Source organism: Stenella coeruleoalba (assembly GCF_951394435.1).
Source record: "Stenella coeruleoalba genome assembly, chromosome: 15".
Classification (NCBI taxonomy): domain Eukaryota; kingdom Metazoa; phylum Chordata; class Mammalia; order Artiodactyla; family Delphinidae; genus Stenella; species Stenella coeruleoalba.
The window spans coordinates 47,588,968-47,612,314 of NC_137161.1; the positions used below are offsets into that span (position 1 = coordinate 47,588,968).

The 23,347-nt window shown below is 49.4% G+C and overlaps 1 protein-coding gene across 1 annotated transcript in view; it reads right to left on the reverse strand.

Moving 5' to 3' along the window:
• Positions 1–2,107: 2,107 nt before the first annotated feature.
• DTD1 (D-aminoacyl-tRNA deacylase 1) overlaps positions 2,108–23,347 on the reverse strand; it is a 108,652-nt gene continuing 87,412 nt past the window's right edge. The window contains exons 5-6 of the mRNA XM_079944038.1: positions 11,561–11,728; positions 2,108–3,295 (exon numbers count right to left, since the gene is read on the reverse strand). Of these exons, the coding sequence (XP_079800164.1) occupies positions 11,576–11,728 (153 nt within the window). The 3' untranslated portion in view covers positions 2,108–3,295; positions 11,561–11,575. The remainder of the gene's footprint in view (positions 3,296–11,560; positions 11,729–23,347) is intronic.

Sequence of the window (23,347 nt, forward strand, 5' to 3'; positions counted from 1 at the left end):
TGGCCTTGAGAGTGACCTTGAGAGTGAGTGCAGCTCTGCCCACTGGGGAGACAAGGCCTCTGGGCAGCTGGTCTCAGCGGACCTGGGGTGGAGTCCCGGCTGCACTGCTGACCTCCGCGTGACCTCGGCATGGCTTCTCTGTTCTCTCTGCCAGTTGGCAACCACCTCCACTCGGGATGCCACCCGGCAGAGAAGATGCCTTCGCGAGGACCACCGAGGTGCAGTGATACTGTGGAGTGTCCGGCTCTGGAAGGCGCCTTTATTTGGTCTATGTTTTGTGTCGCCAGAAGAGCTTGGTCTCCTCTAAAGTAAACCACGAAACGCAAGATTAAACAGCCCCTGCCAGCCAGTGTCGTCCGGCAGTGCTCTGTTTAAAGTCCCAGGCCTGAGGTCTGCCAAGACCTCTCAGGAAAGCCATACATGGTACGATTCTCTCCCATCCTCATTCAAGCGATGTTTTAATGGACAATAAACAGCGAGCTTTATAAATAAGCAGAAAGGAGGAGTTGGAGATGTTGGGAGGGACGTGAAGACTGGGAGTCTACACTCTGCAAGCAGAACTACACCCCAAATCTAATTTTAGCCATTTGTCCCACAGCAAGAGTTGGAAATGATCTTCAGGAGAGTGAAGGGAGCTGGGGGAAGGGAGAAATTAAGGACCTCTGACGCAGCTGTGGATGTCATGGGGTTTCTTCCTGAGCTTTCATTTTTTCCTTCATAACCTTGCCTTATGGTTAGATCTGACCCTCGCCAGCCGGTCTTTAGTGTGTACACGCTGCTTCTCTGTGGCTAGGAGTTGAAAGTGACCTTCAGGATGATGCAAAAGCCTCCTTCCATCCCATGCTACAAAAGTAGACATCTACCATCTTCCCTGCATACTGTGAGGGAGGGAAGATTTTTAAAATACAGTCAGCCCTCCATACCCACGGACGCGAAGCTGCCGATACAGAGGGCCGAGTGTCCCACATCATTTTACATAAAGGACTTGAGCACCTGCGAACTTCGGTGTGTGCAGGGGGTCGTGGAACTCCGATGAAAATAAATAAAAACTCCCGCCACATATAAGTAGGCTCAGAACTTCTGCTCCAATGCTCTCAACATCGTCACCCCCTGTTGAATTGTGTTGTTTCATTTATCAAGACAGCATCTGTGTTAATGACACTTACACCCATTGCTCCCAGCTTTGTTTCTAACCCAGCGTCTCCTCCACATCCTTCAGACCTTCAGAGTTCTGGTTTTTTCCCCTTGTCTCCCTTTACCTTTTTCGGACGTTTCAGCAAGTTGACCACACGCTGCTACTCACACTCCGACATGTCTGAGTCCCTCTGAAGTGGGATTCGCGAGCCGGGGTGTGAGTGATGAGGGTCGTGTTTCACCACCGTCCACACGTCGAGCATGCGGGCTCTTCTCTCTGTGCGGTCCTCTCGCCCATCACCCCACGACAGGCTCCATCTGCTCACTGCGCATGAGCCGCTGGTGATCAAACACTGTGGCAGGAGAACGTCTGACAAATCTGTTCAGCAAGTCCACCACCCTACGGCAGAGTTTACAACACTGGAGATTCAAGTTAACTTTAGCGTGAATCTGAATTCACTCTGTAAAAGCCAACACAGACCACGGAAATGGGAGAGCTCCCCGGACCGGAGTGCCTGTGGGCTGGGGGGGCTGACCAGGCTCTGCACCCGGGACGGCGCGATTTCACACCGAGAGGTTTACGCCATCGAGGATTCTACTGGACCATCTGCATCAGGTCAGAATAAGGCAATTTGGCAAACCCCTGTCCAGCTCTATGTTCCAAGTACTTGAATATACACTGGAGATGTGATTAAAGCTTTTTTCCCCTCATATTTTCTAGCTATGTTCTTATCTGAAGCAGACAACTGGGTCAGAGTAGAGGGACTCAGACGTTATTACAATGTCACAGATCAAGTGTCAGCATTGCCACCCTGAACACGCCCCACCTCGTCTGGTCTCAGAAGCTAAGCAGGGTCGGGCATGGTTAGTACTTACATGGGAGATTGCCTGGGAATAGCCCGTGCTGTAGGCTTTAAAAAAAGTTTCAGCATTACCAAAATGCCAAATAAGGACGTCTCTTCTATAGTTAGACAAGAAGTACTTCAAGAGAGGATAACAATATAAGCATTAGTATATTATAGATATGTTATATAAATGTATATTATGTATGGCAATAGATATATTACTATTGACATCCCATAAAGTCTAAAAATGATCACTATCGTTGTACCACTAGATCAAAACTAACTGAGAAACTCTTTGCTAGAATGTGGTTCTTTCTTCATGTTACTGTGGGGACTTGGATACACGGACAACCATGCGGCTCCTGGACAAAGGGCAGCTGTGTGGTCCGACATGGTGAAGCCTCTCCCCCACGTCCCAAAGGCAGATAAACCAGAAGTTGAGCCGCACGCACGTGGCATCAGTTATCTGGCCTTTCTGAAACAGAATTCCCTTCCCACATACACTCCCCGTTCCTGCTGTCTTGTGTCCAAGGAAAAGGGCATCAGCTATACATCACCACAGACAGGCTCTCACCATAGAACCAGGGGCCTGTGTGTACCACTCAGGGAAGGCCTCTTGCATAAGAATTATTTGAAAAGAAGTACATACATACAGAGAAGGGTCAGACACATTGTATCTCTACAGACAAAATCCTTAAAAAGAAACATAGCAGGATTAGCAGGATTTGTTTAAGAATAAAGTAGTCTGTTGAGCTTTGGAGTTTATTTCTGTTTAGAAAAAACAGATAAAATTGACAAGATGCAAAGGTCTCACATAATACATTATCACTGATGACTATTCTCTTTACACCCTAACAGGAGCCCTGGCTTAGCCAGTGATGGGAAAAACACAGACAGCAGGAATGCATTTGGGACCCACCATGGACACGCGGAAATACACCACAGTGTGAAAGGGGGACTCGATGACAAGTGATGTTGGGCCAGCCTGTTCCGAGAGCAAGCTGAGACATCAGAGGGACCAACACAGCCATTCTGAGGGGGACGCTTGGGTGTATTCTTTGCCTGCCCTGTGCATGGGGTGCCTTCCCCACACTGGCAGCACCCCCTCCTCTACTAAATCACAGCAGCAACAGAAAACGGTAACGCTACTTTGGTGGGTTCATTTTGTTTTGTTTTTGTTTTTGCAGGGCTATTCAGGTTCCCAGTTTCTTATTTCCATCTTCCTTTTTAGGATTCAGTTCCAAATCCTTAAAGTAGTAGGTGCCTAGCATCTTTCATGAATTTTTCAGGATCCAGTTCTGCCCAGTGATAATGCACTAAAAAGAACAAAGATAAGACACATTACTCAGAAGAGTCCCAAAATTTGCCTTCAATTCACATTAAAATACATGACCAAGCATAACAAAATAGCTGGAGATATCCTTTCAGTTCTTACAACGACAAGAGAATGACAGTGTTTCACTTTCCTGTGAAAAATCTGCCGTTTTATCACGTATAAATCCAAATACCTTCTCACCAAAGAGATGCCAATTTATTAGAATTTCACCCTTAGAGCTCAAAAAGCCACCAACCAAATATCTGGGAATTAAACAACACACTTCTAAATGGACTTTGCATCAAAAAGAAGTCACATGGCAAATTAGAAAATATTTTAAGGTGAGTGAAAATTGAAATACAACAATCAAAATTTGTGACATTTGCCTATAGCAGTGCTTAGAGGAAAATTCATAGCTTTAAGTGCGTACATTAGAAAATAAGAAAGCTTTTAAGTCAATAATCTGAGTTTCCACCTTAAGGAATTAAAAGAATAAAAGCAAAGTAAACCCAAAACAAGCAGGAGGAGGGGAATAACAAGAGCAGGAAGGAATGAAGTTTCAAACAGAAAAACAAAAGAGAAAATAAATGAAAAGGTCAATAAAATTGATACACTTCTTGTCAGACTTACCAAGAAAAAAGAGAAAAAACAAGTTAGGAATATCAGGAATCAAAGAGACAATGTCAATACAGATTTTACACACATTAGAAGAATAAAAAGGGTATATCACAACTTTATGCCCGCAAATTAGACATGGATAAGATGGACAAATCCCTTGAAAAAATACAAAAGTCTCATTTCCACATCCTTTTAACAATGAGGGAGGCAGAGGGGTGGGGAGCCTAAAGAAAGCATAGGGACAGTGTACAAACTAAATGCTTGTTCTTGGAATATCTTTAATACTGCTCAAAGGAGGGCAGGTTCTTCGGTATAAAATGTCCAAACGTCCTGTGTTTCCTTTTGCAATTCTGAACCCACAACAAAAGCCAGCTGGTTGTGCCAAGATTTGTGTGGCAGGCGTTTGTCATCCAAGTTTAACTAAATCCCAAACTTCACACAGCAGTTTCTATTCCCTCAGACCTAAACTCTAACTGGATGAACTCCAGTAAACTCAAAAGATTACAGTCATTTGCACGCGGTGATGCCACATCTGTGAACATGCTTCCAGATGTACTCAACACAGGTCACGTTCTCAAGAAAGGGTCACGTTATGAGCAGACGCCTCCATGGAATGACCAGCCTTCCATTCTTGAGCCCAGCTTGACACTGAGGCTCACAAGCCCACACAGGAAAGGCTGGTTGGAACTGCAGCTTGTCCATGTTCTTCAGGTCTATCTGGACCCACACAAGGGATCAAAATTTCCCCCAGGCCTACCCTCGTGCTCTGAACCCTGGCTGCCAAAGTACAACACTACTTCCTAGGAGATATCTAAAAAACCACAAGGGGAATACACAACCTAATTCCTGGAGACCTTAATACTCCCGTTTTAAAGTCAAGAAAAGCAACCCACTTGCTCCTATATTTTAATCAAGATGTTAACCCAAACTTAAGAACCTGGGGCCTTTTAATACCTCTTTCCTCACCTGCAATACTAGTAACCGCAATCCTGAAATGAGTTCCCACATTCCACCTTTGGGGAACTCTATCTTCTTGGCACAGATTAAAACCTTTGCTTTTGAACTTAAAATGAGCTTTGGGATCCTGCTTGAATACATTATTCTTTTACATTTGCACCAGTTAAATACTCTACATGCTTTAATGAACTGCGGTAGTAAACTTATGCTTCAAATGTTTGCCATGCAGATGGAGATGGTAAGGTTTACTACAAAAGAATGAACGATCGAGAAGATGTCCATGATAGTATGTTCTATGACAAAAGCAAGTACCTTTATGCAGACAGTATGTCTCTAACTTTGTAAAATTAGAGAGACATAGAATCACCTGCTTAGAGAAAATGTTATAAATGCATTAAGAAGTGTCTAATAGCCTGGCACCACCATTTCATGGCCTTATGAAAGAAGCTGCTGGGGTGGTTCTCTTTCGCTGCATTCAACTGTTGGAGGCAGCAGGGAATAGACCAGGATCAGGAGCAAGGGATCCCTCAACAGCTTGTTTAAACACGGAGTCTCTCAAAGATGCTGACTCCCAGCTGATCTGTTTCTGGCTTCAGGCCATTCGAGCAACCAGAAGACGTGAGTGCTAGTCAGGATACGCACACACCACAGACTGGCTCTCCAAACCACAGTCAAAAGAACCCAACCCAAGTTTTATTTATTTATTTACTGCCAGTCATAGCTGGGAATCTAATATGAGCTCGTTTACACAAAAAAGGCAGGCTGTTCCATGGAAAAACATGAGTTGCTGGGAATTCGATGTTATCAATGAAGGACTCACACAGCCCTTGTAGCAAGTTAGGAGCCCCAGTGAAGCCTCCACTGAACTGTCAGAGCAGACACTCCCCTGGCGCGTGAGTGCTGCATGTGGGTCCTAACTTGGCGGTGAGAACATGGGGACAGTGATGCCATTTTTAACTGCAAAAGGAAAGCTTGGTGTGAACTAATAAAGCAAGCAGGAAAAAACAAAAAGCCAACTGATGTCGCCTGATTGTCGAAGGAACAAACTCTGACAGCAGTTAGTTTTTGTTTTTTGGATTAAATTCTACCCCATGTAGAATTTGTAACGTATATTTGTATATATTTAACCATGTCCGTCTTACCGAACTTACAGTGGTTCAGATGACAGTCTCAAACTTTACTTTGATCCCTCTAGGCTGGTGCCGCCCAAGCAAACTTTCTGCAGTGACTGACTGTCCTGTGCCAGCTCTGTGCCACACAGCAGCCACCAGCCACATGTGGCTACTGGGCACTTGAAATGTGGCTACTGTGACTGAGGAAATTAAACTTTATTTAATTTTAATTAATTTACATTTAAATATCCACATACAGGTAGTGCCTACTTTATTAGCACACTCTAGGTTATCAACAAGCTTAGCTCTGCACTTGAGCAATAAACAGAATCAATTATTATGGCCAGATTCTTGCCAGTTTATTTCTCATAAATAAGGCAACTGAGGAGCAAGCCTGGGCATGAAGTAAATCCAACCTCCCTGCCAGTAGAGTGACATAATAGGCCTGCTCCGTACCAGCGAGCAGGCAGAACAACACCCTGTATAACAAAGGCCAGAACAACACTTTCGGTTTGGGAACAGTCATCTCCTCCCAGTAAGACGAGGGAAAACGGGCAAAAAATAACGTTGGAAGAAATACTGCTTAAAATTCCCCAAATGTATTGAAAGACATACATTTATAGATTCCAGAAGCTCAGAAAACCCAAAGCAATCATCAGAATGAGACTTAGATGTTTAACACAGACGCTGGAATTGTCAGACAAGGAAGAATAACTATGATTAATATGTTAAGGGCTCTACTGGGAAAAGTAGACAACGTGCGAGAACAGATGGGTTATGTAAGTGGAGACATGGAAGCTCCAGAAAGAATCAAAAGGAAATGCAGAGTGCTTTCGACAGGCTCATCAGCCAAGGGAGGAATCATGGGCCTGAAGACAGGTCCCTACAAACTTCCCAAACCGAACTGCAAAGAGGAAGGAACGGAAAAAGGAACAGACCATCCAAGAACTGTGGGGCAGTTGCAAAAGGGGTAACATACACACACCAGAAGGAGAAGGCAGAGAGAACAGAGAAGTAACAAAGGCCAAGAACAGCCCAAACTTAATGACAGGAGACACTGAATCACAGATCCATGAAGCAGAGAACACCAACCAGCAACCACACCTAGGCAAATCCTGTGCAAATTGCAAAAAAGCAAAGAGAAAATCTTGAAAGAAGCTGAAGGCGGAGTGGGAGGAGGGGGCACATGGCTGCGGATTACAGAGGACATCTCAGAAGAAACTATGCCACCAAGGGGAGAGTGGAATAAAATATTTAAGGTGTTCAACCAAAGAAACCACCAAACCAGAATTCTATACCAGCAAAACTATCCCTCAAAAGTGAAGGAGAAACAAAGACTCTCTTTGATCTGCAAGAAATGCTCAAAGTTCTTCAGGCAGAAGGAACACAATACAGCTCTGAAACTTGGACTGACATAACGAAAGGGACAGCATCAGAGATGAAATTAAGGTAAAATAAGATCTGTTCTTTTTCTTATTCTTAGTTCATCTAAAAAACTACTTATGAAATGATAACAGTAACAATGCATTGGGTTGTGGAACACATGAAAGTGGCGTGAGTGACACAGGTCACGAGGAACATAAGGGAGGGACTGGGAGATGCTGCCATGAGGCACCTGCACAGGTGAGGAGGCCAGGCTGTTTGCAGGTGGGCTCAGATTTGTTAAAAGTGTATACCACAAACTCTGTTATATCCTATAAATGACATAATTGTGAATAACTCATTAACCTCACAATGGAAGGTATCATTTCTCTTTGATTGATATGTCACATAAGATAGATTATTGTTTTCCACTAATTGCATATGCTATCCAGGCATTATTGGGCATCCTAGAATTCTGTAAAAATTTCCCATTATCCTCACATTATTCTTCAAATATTCCAGATCTTAGTAAATATAAACATCATGGATTTTAAAAAGCTTAGGCCCGGGCTTCCCTGGTGGCGCAGTGGTTGAGAGTCTGCCTGCTGATGCAGGGGACACGGGTTCGTGCCCTGGTCCAGGAGGATCACACATGCCGCGGAGCGGCTGGGCCCGTGAGCCATGGCCGCTGAGCCTGCGCGTCCAGAGCCTGTGCTCCGCAACAGGAGAGGCCACAACAATGAGAGGTCTGCATACAGCAAAAAAAAAAAAAAAAAAAAGCATAGGCCCATATAACAGTGAATTTGGATTAAATACTATTTTGTCAATGTGTTCTTTGAAAATCTTATTGTATGTTCCTTCAATATCATGAAGTAACACCGTAAGTGTTTTGGGGATTTTAGTATTAGCTTATGCCTATGAAAGAAGAAAACAAAATGTATACTGCAAACTCTAGGGCAGCCACTGAGAAAAGGTTGTTAAAAACACTACCTCAGAGGCATAGTGTATTTTTATACCATGAAATGCACAGGGACTTGAAAAGTGGTATGAATGTTGACACAGGGAAGCAAAGTGAAGCTCTGGGAATAAAAGATCCCACCTTCTACAGGGAAAAAAACAGTGAAAAGTGATGGAATAGCCTTTTACAGAGCGCGCGCGCACGCACACACACACGCGCGCACACACACACGCGCACACACACACACACCTGCTCTAGCTCATCAGGAAGAAACGTGCTTGGCCAGGACAAGTCTCACTATACAGACAAAGGTCAAGTTGGAAAAGCAAACAGACAGCAGCTTCCCAAACTTTTTCCTTGCTTGGTTTCGAGGGCTGACATCTGAGGACAGAAACACGGGGTGCTGGCTCGAAATGCGCCCCTCTCGTGCACACACTCATGACGGCAGTTAAGTCAATACTCAAACGAGTGGATACTGCAGCCTGTGATCACGGTCAGAAACCACACTCTTTTCATGAGAAGTAGCCCTCGTTCCTTTAGCTGTGGGACACAAAGGGGGGAAAACTGAGCTGCAGCCTCAGAGGAAACCATGAATCCTCCCAGCAAGAGGAGGAGCCCGAAGGAATGAGACAGAGGACAAAAGAGAAGTTAATTTTAGCAGTTTCACGTCCATTTGGTAAAATAAGAAATGTCTGCAATGTGACAGAGAGATGGCGGCACCCTGGGGAGGTCCTCCGAACCAAGTAGGTTTGAGCTCATTTTCAAAGGAACATACACCCAAGATCATGCAGGTTCTCATTCCATTTTCTCTCGCCTCTTTTTTCTCCCTCATGCCTCGGAAACTCAAAGCTGCTCCCCTTCGGGCCTGTGAGGCTCCCCAGGGCTCTTTCCGTTTTTAAAGAAAAGTAAATGAAACCTGCAGCAAATGAAAGCTGCAGCTCCCCTCACTGGGGGCGGGGGGGCTGCTGTTTTTCAGTGGAACAGGGCCAGTGCCAAGGTTACCTTCTGTCACCATGTAACTGAGCTCTTACAGACATCTGAACACTGAGTGGTGGTTTTGGGGGTCGACTGGGATGACAAAGTCCAGCAGAAGGGGCAACAAATGTCCACGAGCAGCAAACCCCCCAATATATCCATGGAGTACCAGCTGTCGCTTAGCCTAACCCCTTTAAGGTCTGCAAATCCGGGAGCGTGGCTAAAACCCGGGTGCTCTGCTGGGCATGGTGGCTCGTACCCGCCTGCATCTCCCCACTTCGCTGAAGGGATGAGCTTCACTCACTAAGTTCACAGAAGAAAAACCAAAGAAGCAGAAATTACATAACTTACTCACTGTCACACAGAAATTGGTAGGATGCAAATAAGCACCTGACGAGGTTCTGAATCACTGCTGGACCCATTTATTAATTAGCACAATTAGAAAACTAACCCAAAGAGCAGCCCTGTGCACTGTCTTTATGTGGCACGTTTCACCCCCAGATTTCGGATTTCTGGATGGACCGTAAATCAGAAGCACTGCCGGTATTTCTGACAACAAAACTGACCATGTCAGTGATGAGCAAATCCTCAGCATCTTGGAGGGGAAGTTTTATGTAACATAAATGCCACATAAAAGGTTACCGTGTGGGGCTTCCCTGGTGGCGCAGTGGTTGGGAGTCTGCTTGCCGGTGCAGGGGACGTGGGTTCGTGCCCCCGTTTGGGGGGATCCCACATGCCGCAGAGCGGCTGCGCAGCGTGGGCCATGGCCGCTGAGCCTGCGCTCTGCGGCGGGGGAGGCTGTAGTGGTGGGAGGCCCGCGTACCGCAAAAAAAAAAAAAAAAAAGGTTACTGTGTGTTCATGAATATTTAACATTATTTATACACCAAATTCCACATTCAGAAGACTCTCCCTAACTTATAACAACTGTTTCAGTTCACAAATAAAAACCAACGGCTTGAGGCCGCAGCGTCAAGATCCAGAACAAGGTGGGGCGACAAATGAGGCCGAGTGTGAAAGGCTCCCCTGTGACTCCGCTTCTTGCTCACCTGAGTGTGTGACACGCGTGAGCCCACACCCGCGAGCACGGTTTTCACCTCCCCGGAGTTACACTTGGACAGAATATGGTGACTGGGGAAAGTCAACAGGGCCTTACAGGACTGACAATCCCACATGGCCCCCCATAAAACTACGATTCAGCAACCCCTCCTTTCCAAGATCTCCACCCCACCCGTCTGCTCTACTAACGTCTGCCGGCCGGTCCGCCGTGGGCTCGGCAAATCTTCCCAGCACCGGCAGCGGACATCCTGGGGACACTCCGCAGGAGACTCCCTGGTCCCCAGTCCCTTCAGAAGGCACAAGCCATCTCACAAGTGTTCCCTCTCGCCATGTGGCATCTCCAGGGCGAACCCAAGGCTGACTTGATTTGAATGACAGTCCACAACCCGAAGGCTCCAGACTGCACGCCCGGCCTGGCTCCTTTGGTTTCTGCAACTGGCCTGTCACTGGCCTGTCGCCTCCAGCCTGCTCCCCACGGCTGCTGGGGTCACCTTTCGAAACTCGGGATCTGACTGTGTCACTTGCGCACTTGACAGCTTTCAAAAGGTTCGCCATGATCCCAGGACAAAACCCACATTTCTCCAAAACCGGACCCTGTATGGCCCGGGCCCCTCCTCCACCCCTGCCTTCAGACAAGCTCCCCAAAAGAGCCCCATGTCCCTTCCCTGGAGCCACGGTCACGTCCCTGTCCACCTGGCCCGCGGTCCTGGCACCGGTGCACTGCCCGGTGCTCTGGCGGGACTGTCTCCTCGCTGCTCCCTGCTCCTGTGAACGCCGCCATGTGATGTGTTCACGGGGAATGAACTTGAGCCGAGGGCCATCGGGCAGCTGGGACAAGCTCCAGAGGCCTGTGACCTCCAGGCAGGGAGGTGGACCCAAGCTACAGGGAACCGTGAGGCACTCCCTTCTCGGGAAAGGAAAGTGAACAGGCAGCGCTGCGCGGGGGACGTGAAGGCCGCAGGCTGTGAGGGGAGGCCTCCCGCAGCTGCTGAGAGGAGAGCGCAGAGGCAGGAGCTCCCATCTGCCACACTCTAGAAGTGCCAGGAGCTGCAGTCGTTGCCTGACGCAGGCGCGTCTCAACTCTTCTCTCTGCCCTGGAGGCAGCAGATCTCAGGAAGCCACAAGGAACCGCCATAAAACAAGCTCTGCCTCCAAAGCCACCCCGTCCTCTACCCCGACTGGTGACCCCGACGAGAGGCGCCGATGCAGCTCCGGGGGGAGCCCTACCTGCGCCCCGGCCCCCTACGGCTCCCGCTCCGAGGACACGTCCCCCTCGGCCCCGCTGCTGGCGCTGCGGTCTTCCTTGCGAGGAGCGCTTCTTTCCTTGCTTGATTCAGAAGGCCCTTTGGCTCTGGTTTTTTCTTTCCTCTGCTGCTGCTTTTCAAGCTTCGACAGCTGGTTATGAAAAAGAAAGAGAATTATTTTACAAATGTAAACTCGTGCCTGTATGTCCAAAGCACCAATTACTTCACAGGCAGCAACCACTAAAAACGCTTTCTGTCTGATAACATGGGGCATCGCAGTGGCTCCGACATGCCAGATCCCACACCAAGTGTCTATCTGTCAGACACCAGCATCCTTAATACAGACACATCAGACGTATGACGTCCGTCAGATTTCCCCACCACTCTGCCTGTCTTGGGGTTTTGGGGAGGGGCCACTAACAGCCTTCTTTGACAGGCTGAGCAGAGACTGTAAATGAAAAGGCTTTTAGTCTGTTATTTTTTTCTTTGATGTCTCTATAGCTTTTTTCTCACCACTTTGTCTTCCCACTCACTGTTTTCTCCACCATTTGCTGAAGGTGAGAGAAGGCTGTGATAAAGTACATCAGACACATGAGACATCATCTGGGCCCTCGGTTTGTCCTGAGACTGAAGCCTGACTCGTCCACAGCCCAAACCCTGGGTGCTCCCGGCGGGCTGCGTGGTGGCTACACGGGGACACTGCCACAGGGCACACGTCCCACAGGCCACCCGGGGTCACTTCTGCCCTGGGTGTCTCCCCAGCTTGTTCAGAGACCACAGACCGGACAGTGGAAAGACAGATCCGCTGACACTCTGCACAACGGTTCAGCCACCCCAGAAAGACCTGCCAAGAAACTCATCCAAGGAGACGGGCCAAGCCATGGCCACGGGATTTTCTTGGACCATAAAAACCATCTGTGACAAAGCTTGAGACACGGCAACACCCAGGTTCATGGGCCTCCCAGGTCAAGTCTGCAAACATTTTCCCATTCACGTGGAAAGGGGGAAACAGGGAAGGGCCAGACGCTCCCCGCTGGTCTCTGCCCCGTGAAGACGCAAAGGAAAGTTACTGTAACCAACCTGCCAGATCATCGCTTTATTATTCTCAGACTCTGAATTAAACCTTTAGGTAGATCAACAATCAGCAGCTCTCAATTCGGTCCAGAAAACCAAGTTTATTAATGGTGGACTTATGATATTATCTCCCCCACCTCCCAACCCCAGGTGCCTGAACAGCTGTAGTAAACAACCGGCTTGGTTAACAAGCTAATTCCATTTTGTGAATGAAGGCTTCACTTCCCCTTTGACCCAGGACTCCCTTCCCAGAAAGCTCACCTGGATAAATTCCCTCTCGTGTTGCAGGAAAAGCTCCTGTGAATGTGCACCGTGGTATTGCTTGTATTTAGCAAGAACCTAGAAACAACCTGAGTCCACTGTAGGAGGACAGGTAACTAGAACGTGGCACAGTCCCACAGAGCGATATCTAGAGCAGATGGACATGTATCAAAACAGATACGTCTCTAGGGCTTCCCTGGTGGGGCAGTGGTTGAGAGTCCGCCTGCCGATGCAGGGGACACGGGTTCGTGCCCCGGTCCGGGAGGATCCCACATGCCGCGGAGCGGCTGGGCCCGTGAGCCATGGCCGCTGAGCCTGTGCGTCCGGAGCCTGTGCTCCGCAAATGGGAGAGGCCGCAACAGTGAGAGGCCCGCGTACCGCAAAAAATAAAAAAATTAAAAAAAATAAAAAATAAAAAACCAGATATGTGTCTAAACCCACGTTAGACAAACCAATGTAAGCTTCAGAGGCCAGAACAGTAGGATCCCATTTTCACAAAGCACTACGTGCCACTAACGGGCAGATGGAGGATGGACTGGGAGCATACAAGCAAGTCCAGTTAACTTTGGGGAGAAAGAGAAGAGAATGGGATCATAGTGGGATGAATATACATGGGCTCCAACTGTAACTGTCAGCTTTCACTTCTATAACAACAAAACCAGCTCTAGAACAGAGCTGCTGACCGCTGTCAGACGTGGACTGCTTGCTACTGGCCCTCGGACCACTGACGGTAAGACTCGGGCCAGGATGTAAACCAACACACAGCTTCCTTCGTCAACAAAGTCTTGCTGTGAAAAAGTATCACTGCTACTAAACTGTGCACTTCGTGGCAAAGCTGAGCTCCTCTGGCCATGGCCTGGTAAAAAACAGCTCAGGTACAGGCACGGCGAATAGGATGATCTTGAGCAAAGATGACAACAGGCTAGCACTTTTTTTTTTTTTGGCTCTGTGGCATGTGGGATCTCCCCAGACCGGGGCACGAACCCGTGTCCCCTGCATCGGCAGGCGGACTCTCAACCACTGCGCCACCAGGGAAGCCCCAGCACTTTTTAATTGAGATAAAATTGACAGACATTATATTAGTTTCAGGTGTACAATGTAATGATTCGACACTTGTATACACTGCTAAACCAAAAGGTTAGCGTTTTAAAAATCTGAGTAATGGCTACACAGAGCTCTTTGCTATATATTTCCCTCTGCACTATTATTTTTCCATGAACGATTATTTTTCTCTGTGCCATTCTACCGCAGATGTGGGAGGAATTTCCTTCATCAAGATGCCAGCCTTCCTTTCTTGTTTCCCTTTTGGTGTTAAATGCTCTTTCTTCTAAGAAATGATTAGGATGGTAAATGGGTGCCCTTCTGTCTTGCTCTTTTTCTCGCAAAATGATCTTGGATGCACAACATGAATGTACTTAACCGTACTGAGCTGTACAATTAAAAATGGGTGGGATGGTAAATTTTATGTTATGTGTATTTTACAACTAAAAGAATTTTTTTATAGTGATATAATTGACGTATAACATTATATCAGTTACAGGTGTACAACATAACGATTCCATAGCTGTACATACTGCGAAATGACCACCACCGTAAGTCTAGTTAGCGTCTATCACCAAAACAATTTCTTAATGACCTTAGAAAACATGAAGTTGGCAATTCGTGCTGGCCCCCTTCCTTTTTTATATTCCATGTCCCTAGTTCATGAAATCCAAACATCTGGGAATCAGTGTTCGGCAGTGAACTGTGATAATCGCCTTCTGCTGTCAGCCGTTTACATTCACATCAGTGTCTGTATGTGTGTTTGCACGTGTGTGTTATATGTGTACATATCTGTAGGTGGATGGATACATCTACGAATGCACAGATATAACCGTGAACATGTTCCAAGTTAGACACTGAGACAGCATGATTTTTATTTCAAGAGGCCCTCTCAGTTTTGTTTCCCCTCTTCAGAGGTAAATATAAAAAAATGTTGACTATCGCCAGTGACACAACCAAACCAAGGCTCCCGCACTGCTGAGATTCCATCTCATGCAAAGGCTTGTTTGTGATCCAACCTGTTACTCGCTTTCTACTCTTTAATGCTGCGGAGAAGCCAGATCCTGGCAGGGTGATGGGGAATAATCCCCAATGGAAGCAGGCTTCCCAGAGGCTGCTCAGGGCCCCACGGCACCGTCTGACTCTGCACTGGCCCAGAGGCGCCATCAACGTTGAGCCGAACTGCAGAAACATCAGCGCGGCCTTACACCCCAGCTCCATCCCTACCGCCCTGGACCAAGCTTGTGAATCACTGAATCACGAGTGACAATTACCGAAGGGACAGGCGCAGCCCGAGTTTCTGTAAACAATGTAATGCTGATTGTCGTTCACTATTTATCTTAAAACAACCCAACCACATATGGCTCCACGCCTCAAAGTAAAAGTTCTCTGAGGGAACATTGTGAACTAACCTAATAAATTTAAGCCTTTTCTCGGAAAACTTGGAATCCAATGCAGCCAAAATGTGGAATTTACATCTTAAGGCAAGAAAGCAATTGGATTTTTTTTTTTTTTTGAGGAAACAAATGAGAAAGAAAGAAAAAGAAGAAAAGAAATTGGTGCTGCACACGGACTCCTGTAGCATGTCCACGGCTTTCAGGTTAACGAGCACACTTACGTCAAGGAGAATAAAAACCGCACAGGCCAGTGAACACAGGACCTAGACACCAAAATGGAGGACTTTTGTTTCTTTGTTTGTTTGCTTTTTAATCATCTGAGAGTGTCCATATTGCAAAGGAGACAGTGTCCAAACCATACAGGCTCTAGCGCCTTAAAGAGAAACCCAAACCTTCCAAAGGCAACTCCAGGCACAAGACACGGCCAGGGGCCAGGTAACTGTCCCAAGGCCAGCCCATGCCTCTCACGGTGGATCTCTGAAGAGGGGGGCCAGTGAGGGCGGGCTGGAATATCTAGACCCAAACCTCCCTGACTCACGCCTAAATCCACTGAGAAAATAAAGAACTTTCTTTTTAATTAAGATGACCATGCTCTGATTGCCTAATGTACAAATAAACTAGTTGAACAATGCTCTATCACGGGGGCCTGCAAATGTAATAATGCCCTGAGGGACCAGGCAGAAGCAAAATGAGTGAAGTAACTCTAAGACTTTAGGGCAGGATGGAGACTGTGGCCACACTGCAGAGGACAAGCCCCACCCACCCACCCACAAGCCCTACCAGGGCATTCACAGTTTCTTTTTAAACAAGCATCTGCACAAAGGTATAAAGTAAATGGGGTAGATAGAGCCCCCCATAGGTACCCCGCTTTGCACCTCCACCCACCTGATCTCGACTGCTCTGAACAACCCCGTAACAGTTGTATTCTCATCAGCGTCCCCTGGAGAAGCCACTGTTGGCAGCCTACGCTATAGTCATCCTCCAGCTCCCTCCTCTCTCCCTGCTGGCATGAGCAGCCTTCTGCTCAGAAGTTGCACTGTCTGAGCCTGCTGTCACATGGTCAGGGGACAGCATTCACAGCCACCAGGACCTGAGGGACCACCAGGGGGCTTCAGAGAAAGGTTTCTCTCCCAAATAAACAGAGGTGCATGGAGACCTGGGGACGGACAAAGACCTCTGGAGTGGTGGCAGCTCTTGGAACGAGATGGGGTGTCCAGGGGTACAGAGACACCTCCGGGGAGGGGTAAAGCCAAGCCAGAGGAATCAGCCATCCTTTTCGGGGGTGGGTCACTAAGCTCCTCCCTGTTTCAGCCACACTCGGCCAGGTTTGGAGCATGTGCAGCTGAAAGCAAAGCATCTCATCACACACTCATCGAAGTAAAGGAGAAACGGGCCTTCAAAAGGGTGGGGGGCTTGCTCAGGTGTCATGCACAGGGTGCAAAAGGCAGAGACGGGACCAGGCCTCTAGACGCCAAACTCCACATTCTTTCCAGGGCATGACACGGCCCCTCTTCCTTAATCTATGAACTTCATTTCAGAGATATTTATTGAGCACTGGGCTACACGTCATGCCCTGTCCTAGGTGCCAGGGACACAGAGGAGAACCAAGCAGAGCGCTGGCTTTCCTGGGGCCGACTGCCCATCACATAAATAACTGGCAGCTCCCACTGCCAGGCTCTGTTCTCAGCCCTCGGCATGCACGAGGGCACCATCACCATCCCCACTCTGAAGTGAAGCCGAGGGCGCCGGCGCCCCCAGCATCCTGCCTGAAGCACTTGTCCTCGCTGGTGCAGAACACGCAGGGACCTCAGCCTCCTCTGCCCTAACACGGATCCTGCTCCGCGGTGGTCCAGCAGCAAGCCGCCGTAGGACCTCAACGTGACTGTGTGTTTCCACCCTGTGGCTGAAGAATCAGAAGGCGCAAACCTAAGCTGAGTGAGCCGGAAACGAGGCTGGAGGAGGAAGCAGGATGGGGAAGTCCCCAAAGACAAGAGGGCCCAGAGGGAGCTCTCCAGGGGCCCTGATCCTGACCCAAGGAAAGGCCCTGCAGTGGGGCCCATCAGTGGCAGCGGGAGAGGAGGACCAGGGTGACGGAGACCAGTCTGGCCCAGGCCGGCCACTGACACGGGGCAGCCCCGGAAAGCAGTGAGCATCAGAGCATCATAGCAGGGAACACAGGGCGGCCAGCATGTGGAGGGCTCGCGGAGGGTGGGGGGCAGGCCCCCAAGTTCTGGGAGGGCTGACGGAAGCAGGGCTGAGGGCGGGACAGGAGTCCCTGGAGGAGGGAGGAGAAGGCCTCCCAGGACCAGCATAGGACTCTGTGTTCGCGCTTCACCACCAGCCACGCTGCAGGCCCCCCGGGCACAGGGTGATGACACAGAGGTGACTGAACTGGACATCAAGGGCTGCACGAGACAGGCTGAGGAGCGAGGGGCCGAGTGAGGTCAAGGCCACCAGGAGAAGCAGGGGAGGGGGTTAAGTCCTGCCCGGGGCGCAGCACCCACGGTAAGGGGGGCGTCCGGCCGGGAGCGCATGGGGTCAGCGCACTGTGGGGTCACTGTCACCCAGGACTGGGGCACAAACGGGATGCTGGCCGGCTGGGGGGATAGGTGTGGGAGAGCCCTGAGTCTCCACTGATGACCACGGCCGTGGTGATGGGCAGTCCGCAGTGCGCATGAGACACTGGACAAATGAGCATGGGGGCGGGGAGTGACCAGGTGACGGCCTCTGGGGGACGGGAGGCTCCGGCTCGAGCCCCTGTCGGCGGCGTAACTAATGCTCTTCAGCAGCACAAGAGAAGGAAACACGTGGGACCCACAGAGCAGGGCGCCGTGTGGGCGCTCCAGAGGAGGGACCCCTCCCGGGGCAGGGGGCGGACCGCAGACCACTGGAAGGGGAGAAGCGGAGACCCTCGGGCTGGCCGTTTGTCCTCTACTGCCAGGTTGCCTGCCCTGGGCACCGGAGGACGGGCTCTGAGACGTGTGAGCTACTCCCACCTGCCCGGGTCTTTCTCATAGAACAGCGCTGCTGAAGCATCTCCAAAGGCAGATCCCTTCACCCTGTGGGCTGATCCAGTGGACGATGACATAGAACATTAAATGAAGGAGCCCCTCCAGGCTGCCGTGGACACCACAAGCTCCCAGGACGCGCTCTGCGTACAGTCAGACTCTGGGCGCCCCCGAGATTCCACGTGTGCAGGGGAGGCCCAGCCAAGGGCTCTGCTCTGCAGCTGCGGACACCAATCCAGGCTGGGAGGGTTCAAAGGAGCTGGCAGAGAGGTCTGTGTCTGCAGTTGCCACCACCCGCCTGCCTCTTTCGGGAACGTCCAAACCACACAGCTGACAGGCACTAGAAGCGGTTTTGGAGGGGTTCAAGAGAGATGGTTTCTTTGCAAGTCGTTTCCAAACAAAACAGGTGCCCAGCAACCCCTGATGGAAGGGTAATTCTCCGAGCGAGACGATGTCTCAGACTTGCTTCCAACACGATTTGGAGAAATGTGAAAAATTACAGTTTCTTGTAGATGCTTTTGTACGTTCACATAAGTCCCACAAAAACTATTTCAGGTCTTCCTCTTCTTCTTTTTTAGACTACAGTTGACTAAAAGGGGCAACTCCTTCCTCAAAGGGCCCATGAGTATAACCTGAGAATTTAATTTCATCCCTTTACAGTCTGTCTTCACACTAGGGAAATAAATGGCCCCTTAGATTGTGACAACCAATTTGTCACGTTGAGCATTCCGAGGAGTCAAGAGCAGGTATTATTACTCCCAGATTGCTTCTGAGCGCAGGGGAAGTGGAGTCAGTTGAGAGAGAAAGTTCAAGGCCATGGCCAGGCAGTGGCCAGGCTGGGAGGAGCCTCAGGCCACCAGACTCCCAGCCGAGCCCCCAGTCGACCTGGCTCCTTTGAGGCCGAAGCTCACCTGGACAGGGGCTTCTGAGGTTACCCCAGGTCCGGGCAGCCAACCCTGCTGTGATCTTGCTAGGGCGATGCCAGGTACAGCCCTGCCTTTGAGGTATTTTAATGCTGGTCATTTCCGGCCAGACTGTTCTGTCCCGTGAAGGAGCAAAATCTAATTAGAGAGTGAAGAAAGTAACAAAAGAAAAGCGCGAGCCCCATGAAGCCAGTTACTAGGATTTTTATAGACCGTGATGTAGATGGAAAGGTTCTGTTCCAACCAACCCCTTGCAAAGATTCCAAGAAAGTCGTAAAGATCAAATGTCCCCTCTGCAATTACGCTGTAAAATACCACAAGGTATGATGGCTCCGCGGGCACTGGCCCACACCTGTGGCCCCGCTGATGTCAGAAGGCATGAGCGGGCAACCACAGGAAGCTGCAGAAGAAGGACATGGCTGGCACATCCCCTTAGAAGGACAGGAGCTAAAGGACAAAATGCCCCAAACCCACCAGCCCGTGAACCCTTTTCAACAGCGCTAGAACCTTCACTCCACGAGGTTCGCTGTCTTTCCTGTGTCCACCAACTCCTACCGCCAGGAAAAGATGCCCTGACTGTGCCGAGTCATTGAAACCAGCGTGTTGACCATTCTCTCACCCTGCAGAGCACGCTGACACCAGAGAATTGTTTTGCTGAATAACTAACACGTTCGAGGCAGTAAGCAAGACGCACTGTGGAGTGGAGCAATACTCCACCTTCACGGGCCTCCTGGGGTCAGGTGGAATCCCGGGGCTCCCCTCGACCACACACACCGGAGGCGGCCTGCCAGCACCGCCTAGAGATGCAGGAAAGCCCAAGAGGCCCCACACAGTGACCAGAACAGCCCACAGTCCCTCCACGTCAGGCGGGGACCCCTTCAGGGGTGGACCCTTCAGGGAATGATGGAGGACGGCGCTCAAGGCCGGGAAAGGGCGCCTCCACCCAAGCCCGATGCCCCCGTGCCATGGGCGGGACATCTCCTGAGCTACTGGACACCCCTGGCTCCATGACCTTTTGCTTCTCCCAGTTTCTTTCCGCTGCCTACAGGCCAGAGGGCAGAGAGTGGGAAGGGGGAAGAAGAAAAGGCAAATTCCCATCAGCCTATGAGACTCGCAAAACTCCGAGAAGACAGAAGTGTGAATCTACTGTGGAATTTTAAACAATCTGTAGAAACCTACTTCCACAGATTAGCTCTAGTTGACTAAGCCATTTTTTAAAAAGCAGTTGGAATTTATATTTGGGCAACTTTGTTTTATCGAATTGTAACTTGATATAATTTCATATTATGTGATAATTCTGAAAGCTTCTTTTTTAAAAATGTCCTTGTGTAATGGAAAATCTGACAGAACACTCAAAGAGGATGTTTCCATACACTCTGAAGCATCTGCCATTATGTCAACTGTCATGTTGTGTTATTTTTAAATCAACTGGCTGCTTAATAAAAACATTACAAAGCAATGTGCACACATGGTACCTAATTTTCATACATTATTAACTCTGCTTGAGGTTTTCGTGGGAATTAAAAAAGGAAAAAAGTCAGGCAAGGAGGCATCCGTTCCCATCTGAAATCGTGCAATCTAATTTTATTTTCTAATTCCCCATTGTTTACAAAAACCCTCTTAGGCATGCGAAGTGGCAGTGAGGGCGGGGTACCCGGCTGTCTTTCGCATTATTCTTACTCTCTTCTCCTCCAGTCCACGTCCACGCGGGGGTGGCTCCAGCCTTCAGGACCCGGGGCGGCTTGTTTCAGGCCATCATGGGATCGAGGTCAGCAAAGGCGTGGGTTTCTCTATCACCGCGGCAGAGGCTGTCAGGGCCTGCATGTCCCCCAGCCCAGAGGTCCCTGCAGTGTCAGCCCACGACTTCTGACCTCCTCCAGCCTGAGCACCTGCACCTTCAGCCTGAAGATGCCCCCGGGCCCAGGGGGGGTACCCGGCCTGAATGTGGGCAGCAGACATGTCTGGAGGCAAGCACTCCTGGATGTGATCTCGGCCAGGGGGAAATGAGTGCTAGGGATCCACCTCCAGCCCCCTCAGGCCGCACGGCACCCACGCTGAGATGTGTTCCATGCGGCCCCCCAAGGGGTGCCCTGCCCAGGGGTCACCAACACACAGGTCCCCCTCCCCGTCTCGCTTCCACCCCTCACCGTGCTTCCTGTCCTGGGAAGACCTGTACCGCAAGCCTTTCACTTCGGGGGGCAGCCAAACCAGAAGCATTTTACATGCTTTGAAATGAGCCACATTTTAACGTGATCATTTGTTATGTGTTACAGGCCCCATGTTAACCAGTGTTCTCCACTGGTGGGCACCCCAGACACAGGAGGGCCATGGGGGTGATGAGGATTCCACCCCCACTGAAGGCGCTGAGGGATGCAGTACAGTCCTGTGACATCTCACTATATACGTGAATTCTCTGAAAACTGGTCACCCATATACATGGCAAACGATATATTCTAGCAGCCAGGATTTCTATTATGTTGCCCTCCATTCCCTAACCCCACTGGGGACAAGGTATCAACTGCACTTCTAACATGACACAACCCACTCCTGTGGCCTGGCCTCTTCCTTCGATGGGGGCTAATTATAAAATTTCGAGAGTAATGGGCAAGAAGCTAACTATTTCCCCGCCGCTGAGGAAGCAGCAGTGGCTGTGGCACTCGGAGGTCAGAGGCTGGCTTCTCGCGCCCCACGGCTGAGCTATCAGCTCCCCCTCCTCTCTAGGCCGCTGCTCTTTGCGGGCAGAAACAATAGGCACCTACTTCATCAACATCTGCGTTAACATTATTAACGCATATATGTGGACCCTAGAAAAATGGTACAGATGAACCGGTTTGCAGGGCAGAAATAGAGACACAGATGTAGAGAACACACGTATGGACACCAAGGGGGAAAGTGGCGGAGGGGGAGGGTGGTGGGATGAAGCGGGAGATTGGGATTGACATATACACACTAATATGTATAAAACAGATAACTAATAAGAACCTGCTGTATAAAAAAATAAATAAAATTCTAAAATTCAAAAAAAAAACAAACCAAAAAACCATCTGCCTCAGGCTGGAGTCTCTCTTGGCACGTGTCTGGTTAATAATCACGGGCTGTAGCGAAGTTTCAGGAGACACTAAAACAATTTCATCTTTGGTATTCCAATGCATAATTGGTACCAGAAAACTGTTCACGAGCATTTTAAACTAGTAGTGTTGCTTAAATGATTCAAAATGTTTCTTCAATTTGCAAGAGTCTTAAAAAAGAGGGGAGACCTTTTCTCTGCCCCGCTGGGTCTTACATGTACAAATGCCAACAGAACAGATTTGGAACGATGAAGAATTATTGTGCAAAATAATGAAGACGTGGGACCCAGAAAAACAGTGCCCACAACCTGAAGAGAAGTCAAGGTCAGGGTGCTCGGCAGCCGGGCCGGGGTGAGGGGCAGGGGGTGGCCACCTGTCCACAGGGCAGGGGAGTGGGGCAAGCGCTCCGGAGGACGGGGCTCCCGCAGGAAGGACCTTGAAAGAGAACGCCTGGGCTCAGAGGTCTGGGAGCAGGAGCAGAAAATACAGTGCTTCAAACAAGATTTCAAGAGAAGAAAGACAAGTACACACTCCCAGAAAAGCAAAGGGCTGAACAAGGAAAAAAACGATAGGGTACGACTTGGGCCCTGTGGTGACCCACAGTCACAGGGTCATGGCAACGTAAACACCATTTTTGGATTCCATTAAAATGATATCAAAATGCTGGAAAGATGGGAGGGTGTGCGGCATGAGCAGTGCTGGCTCCCCCTCTACAGTAGCATGAAATAAATGATGTCAGAACTTAATACATCAAGAAACAGTACGAGTTTGGGCTTCACTGGTGGTGCAGTGGTTAAGAATCCGCCTGTCAATGCAGGGGACATGGGTTTGAACCCTGGCCCGGGAAGATCCCACATGCCGCGGAGCAACTAAGCCTGTGTGCCATAACTACCGAGCCTGCGCTCTAGAGCCCGCGAGCCACAACTACTGAGCCCACATGCCACATCTACTGAAGCCCGTGCGCCTAGAGCCCCTGCTCCGCAACAACAGAAGCCACC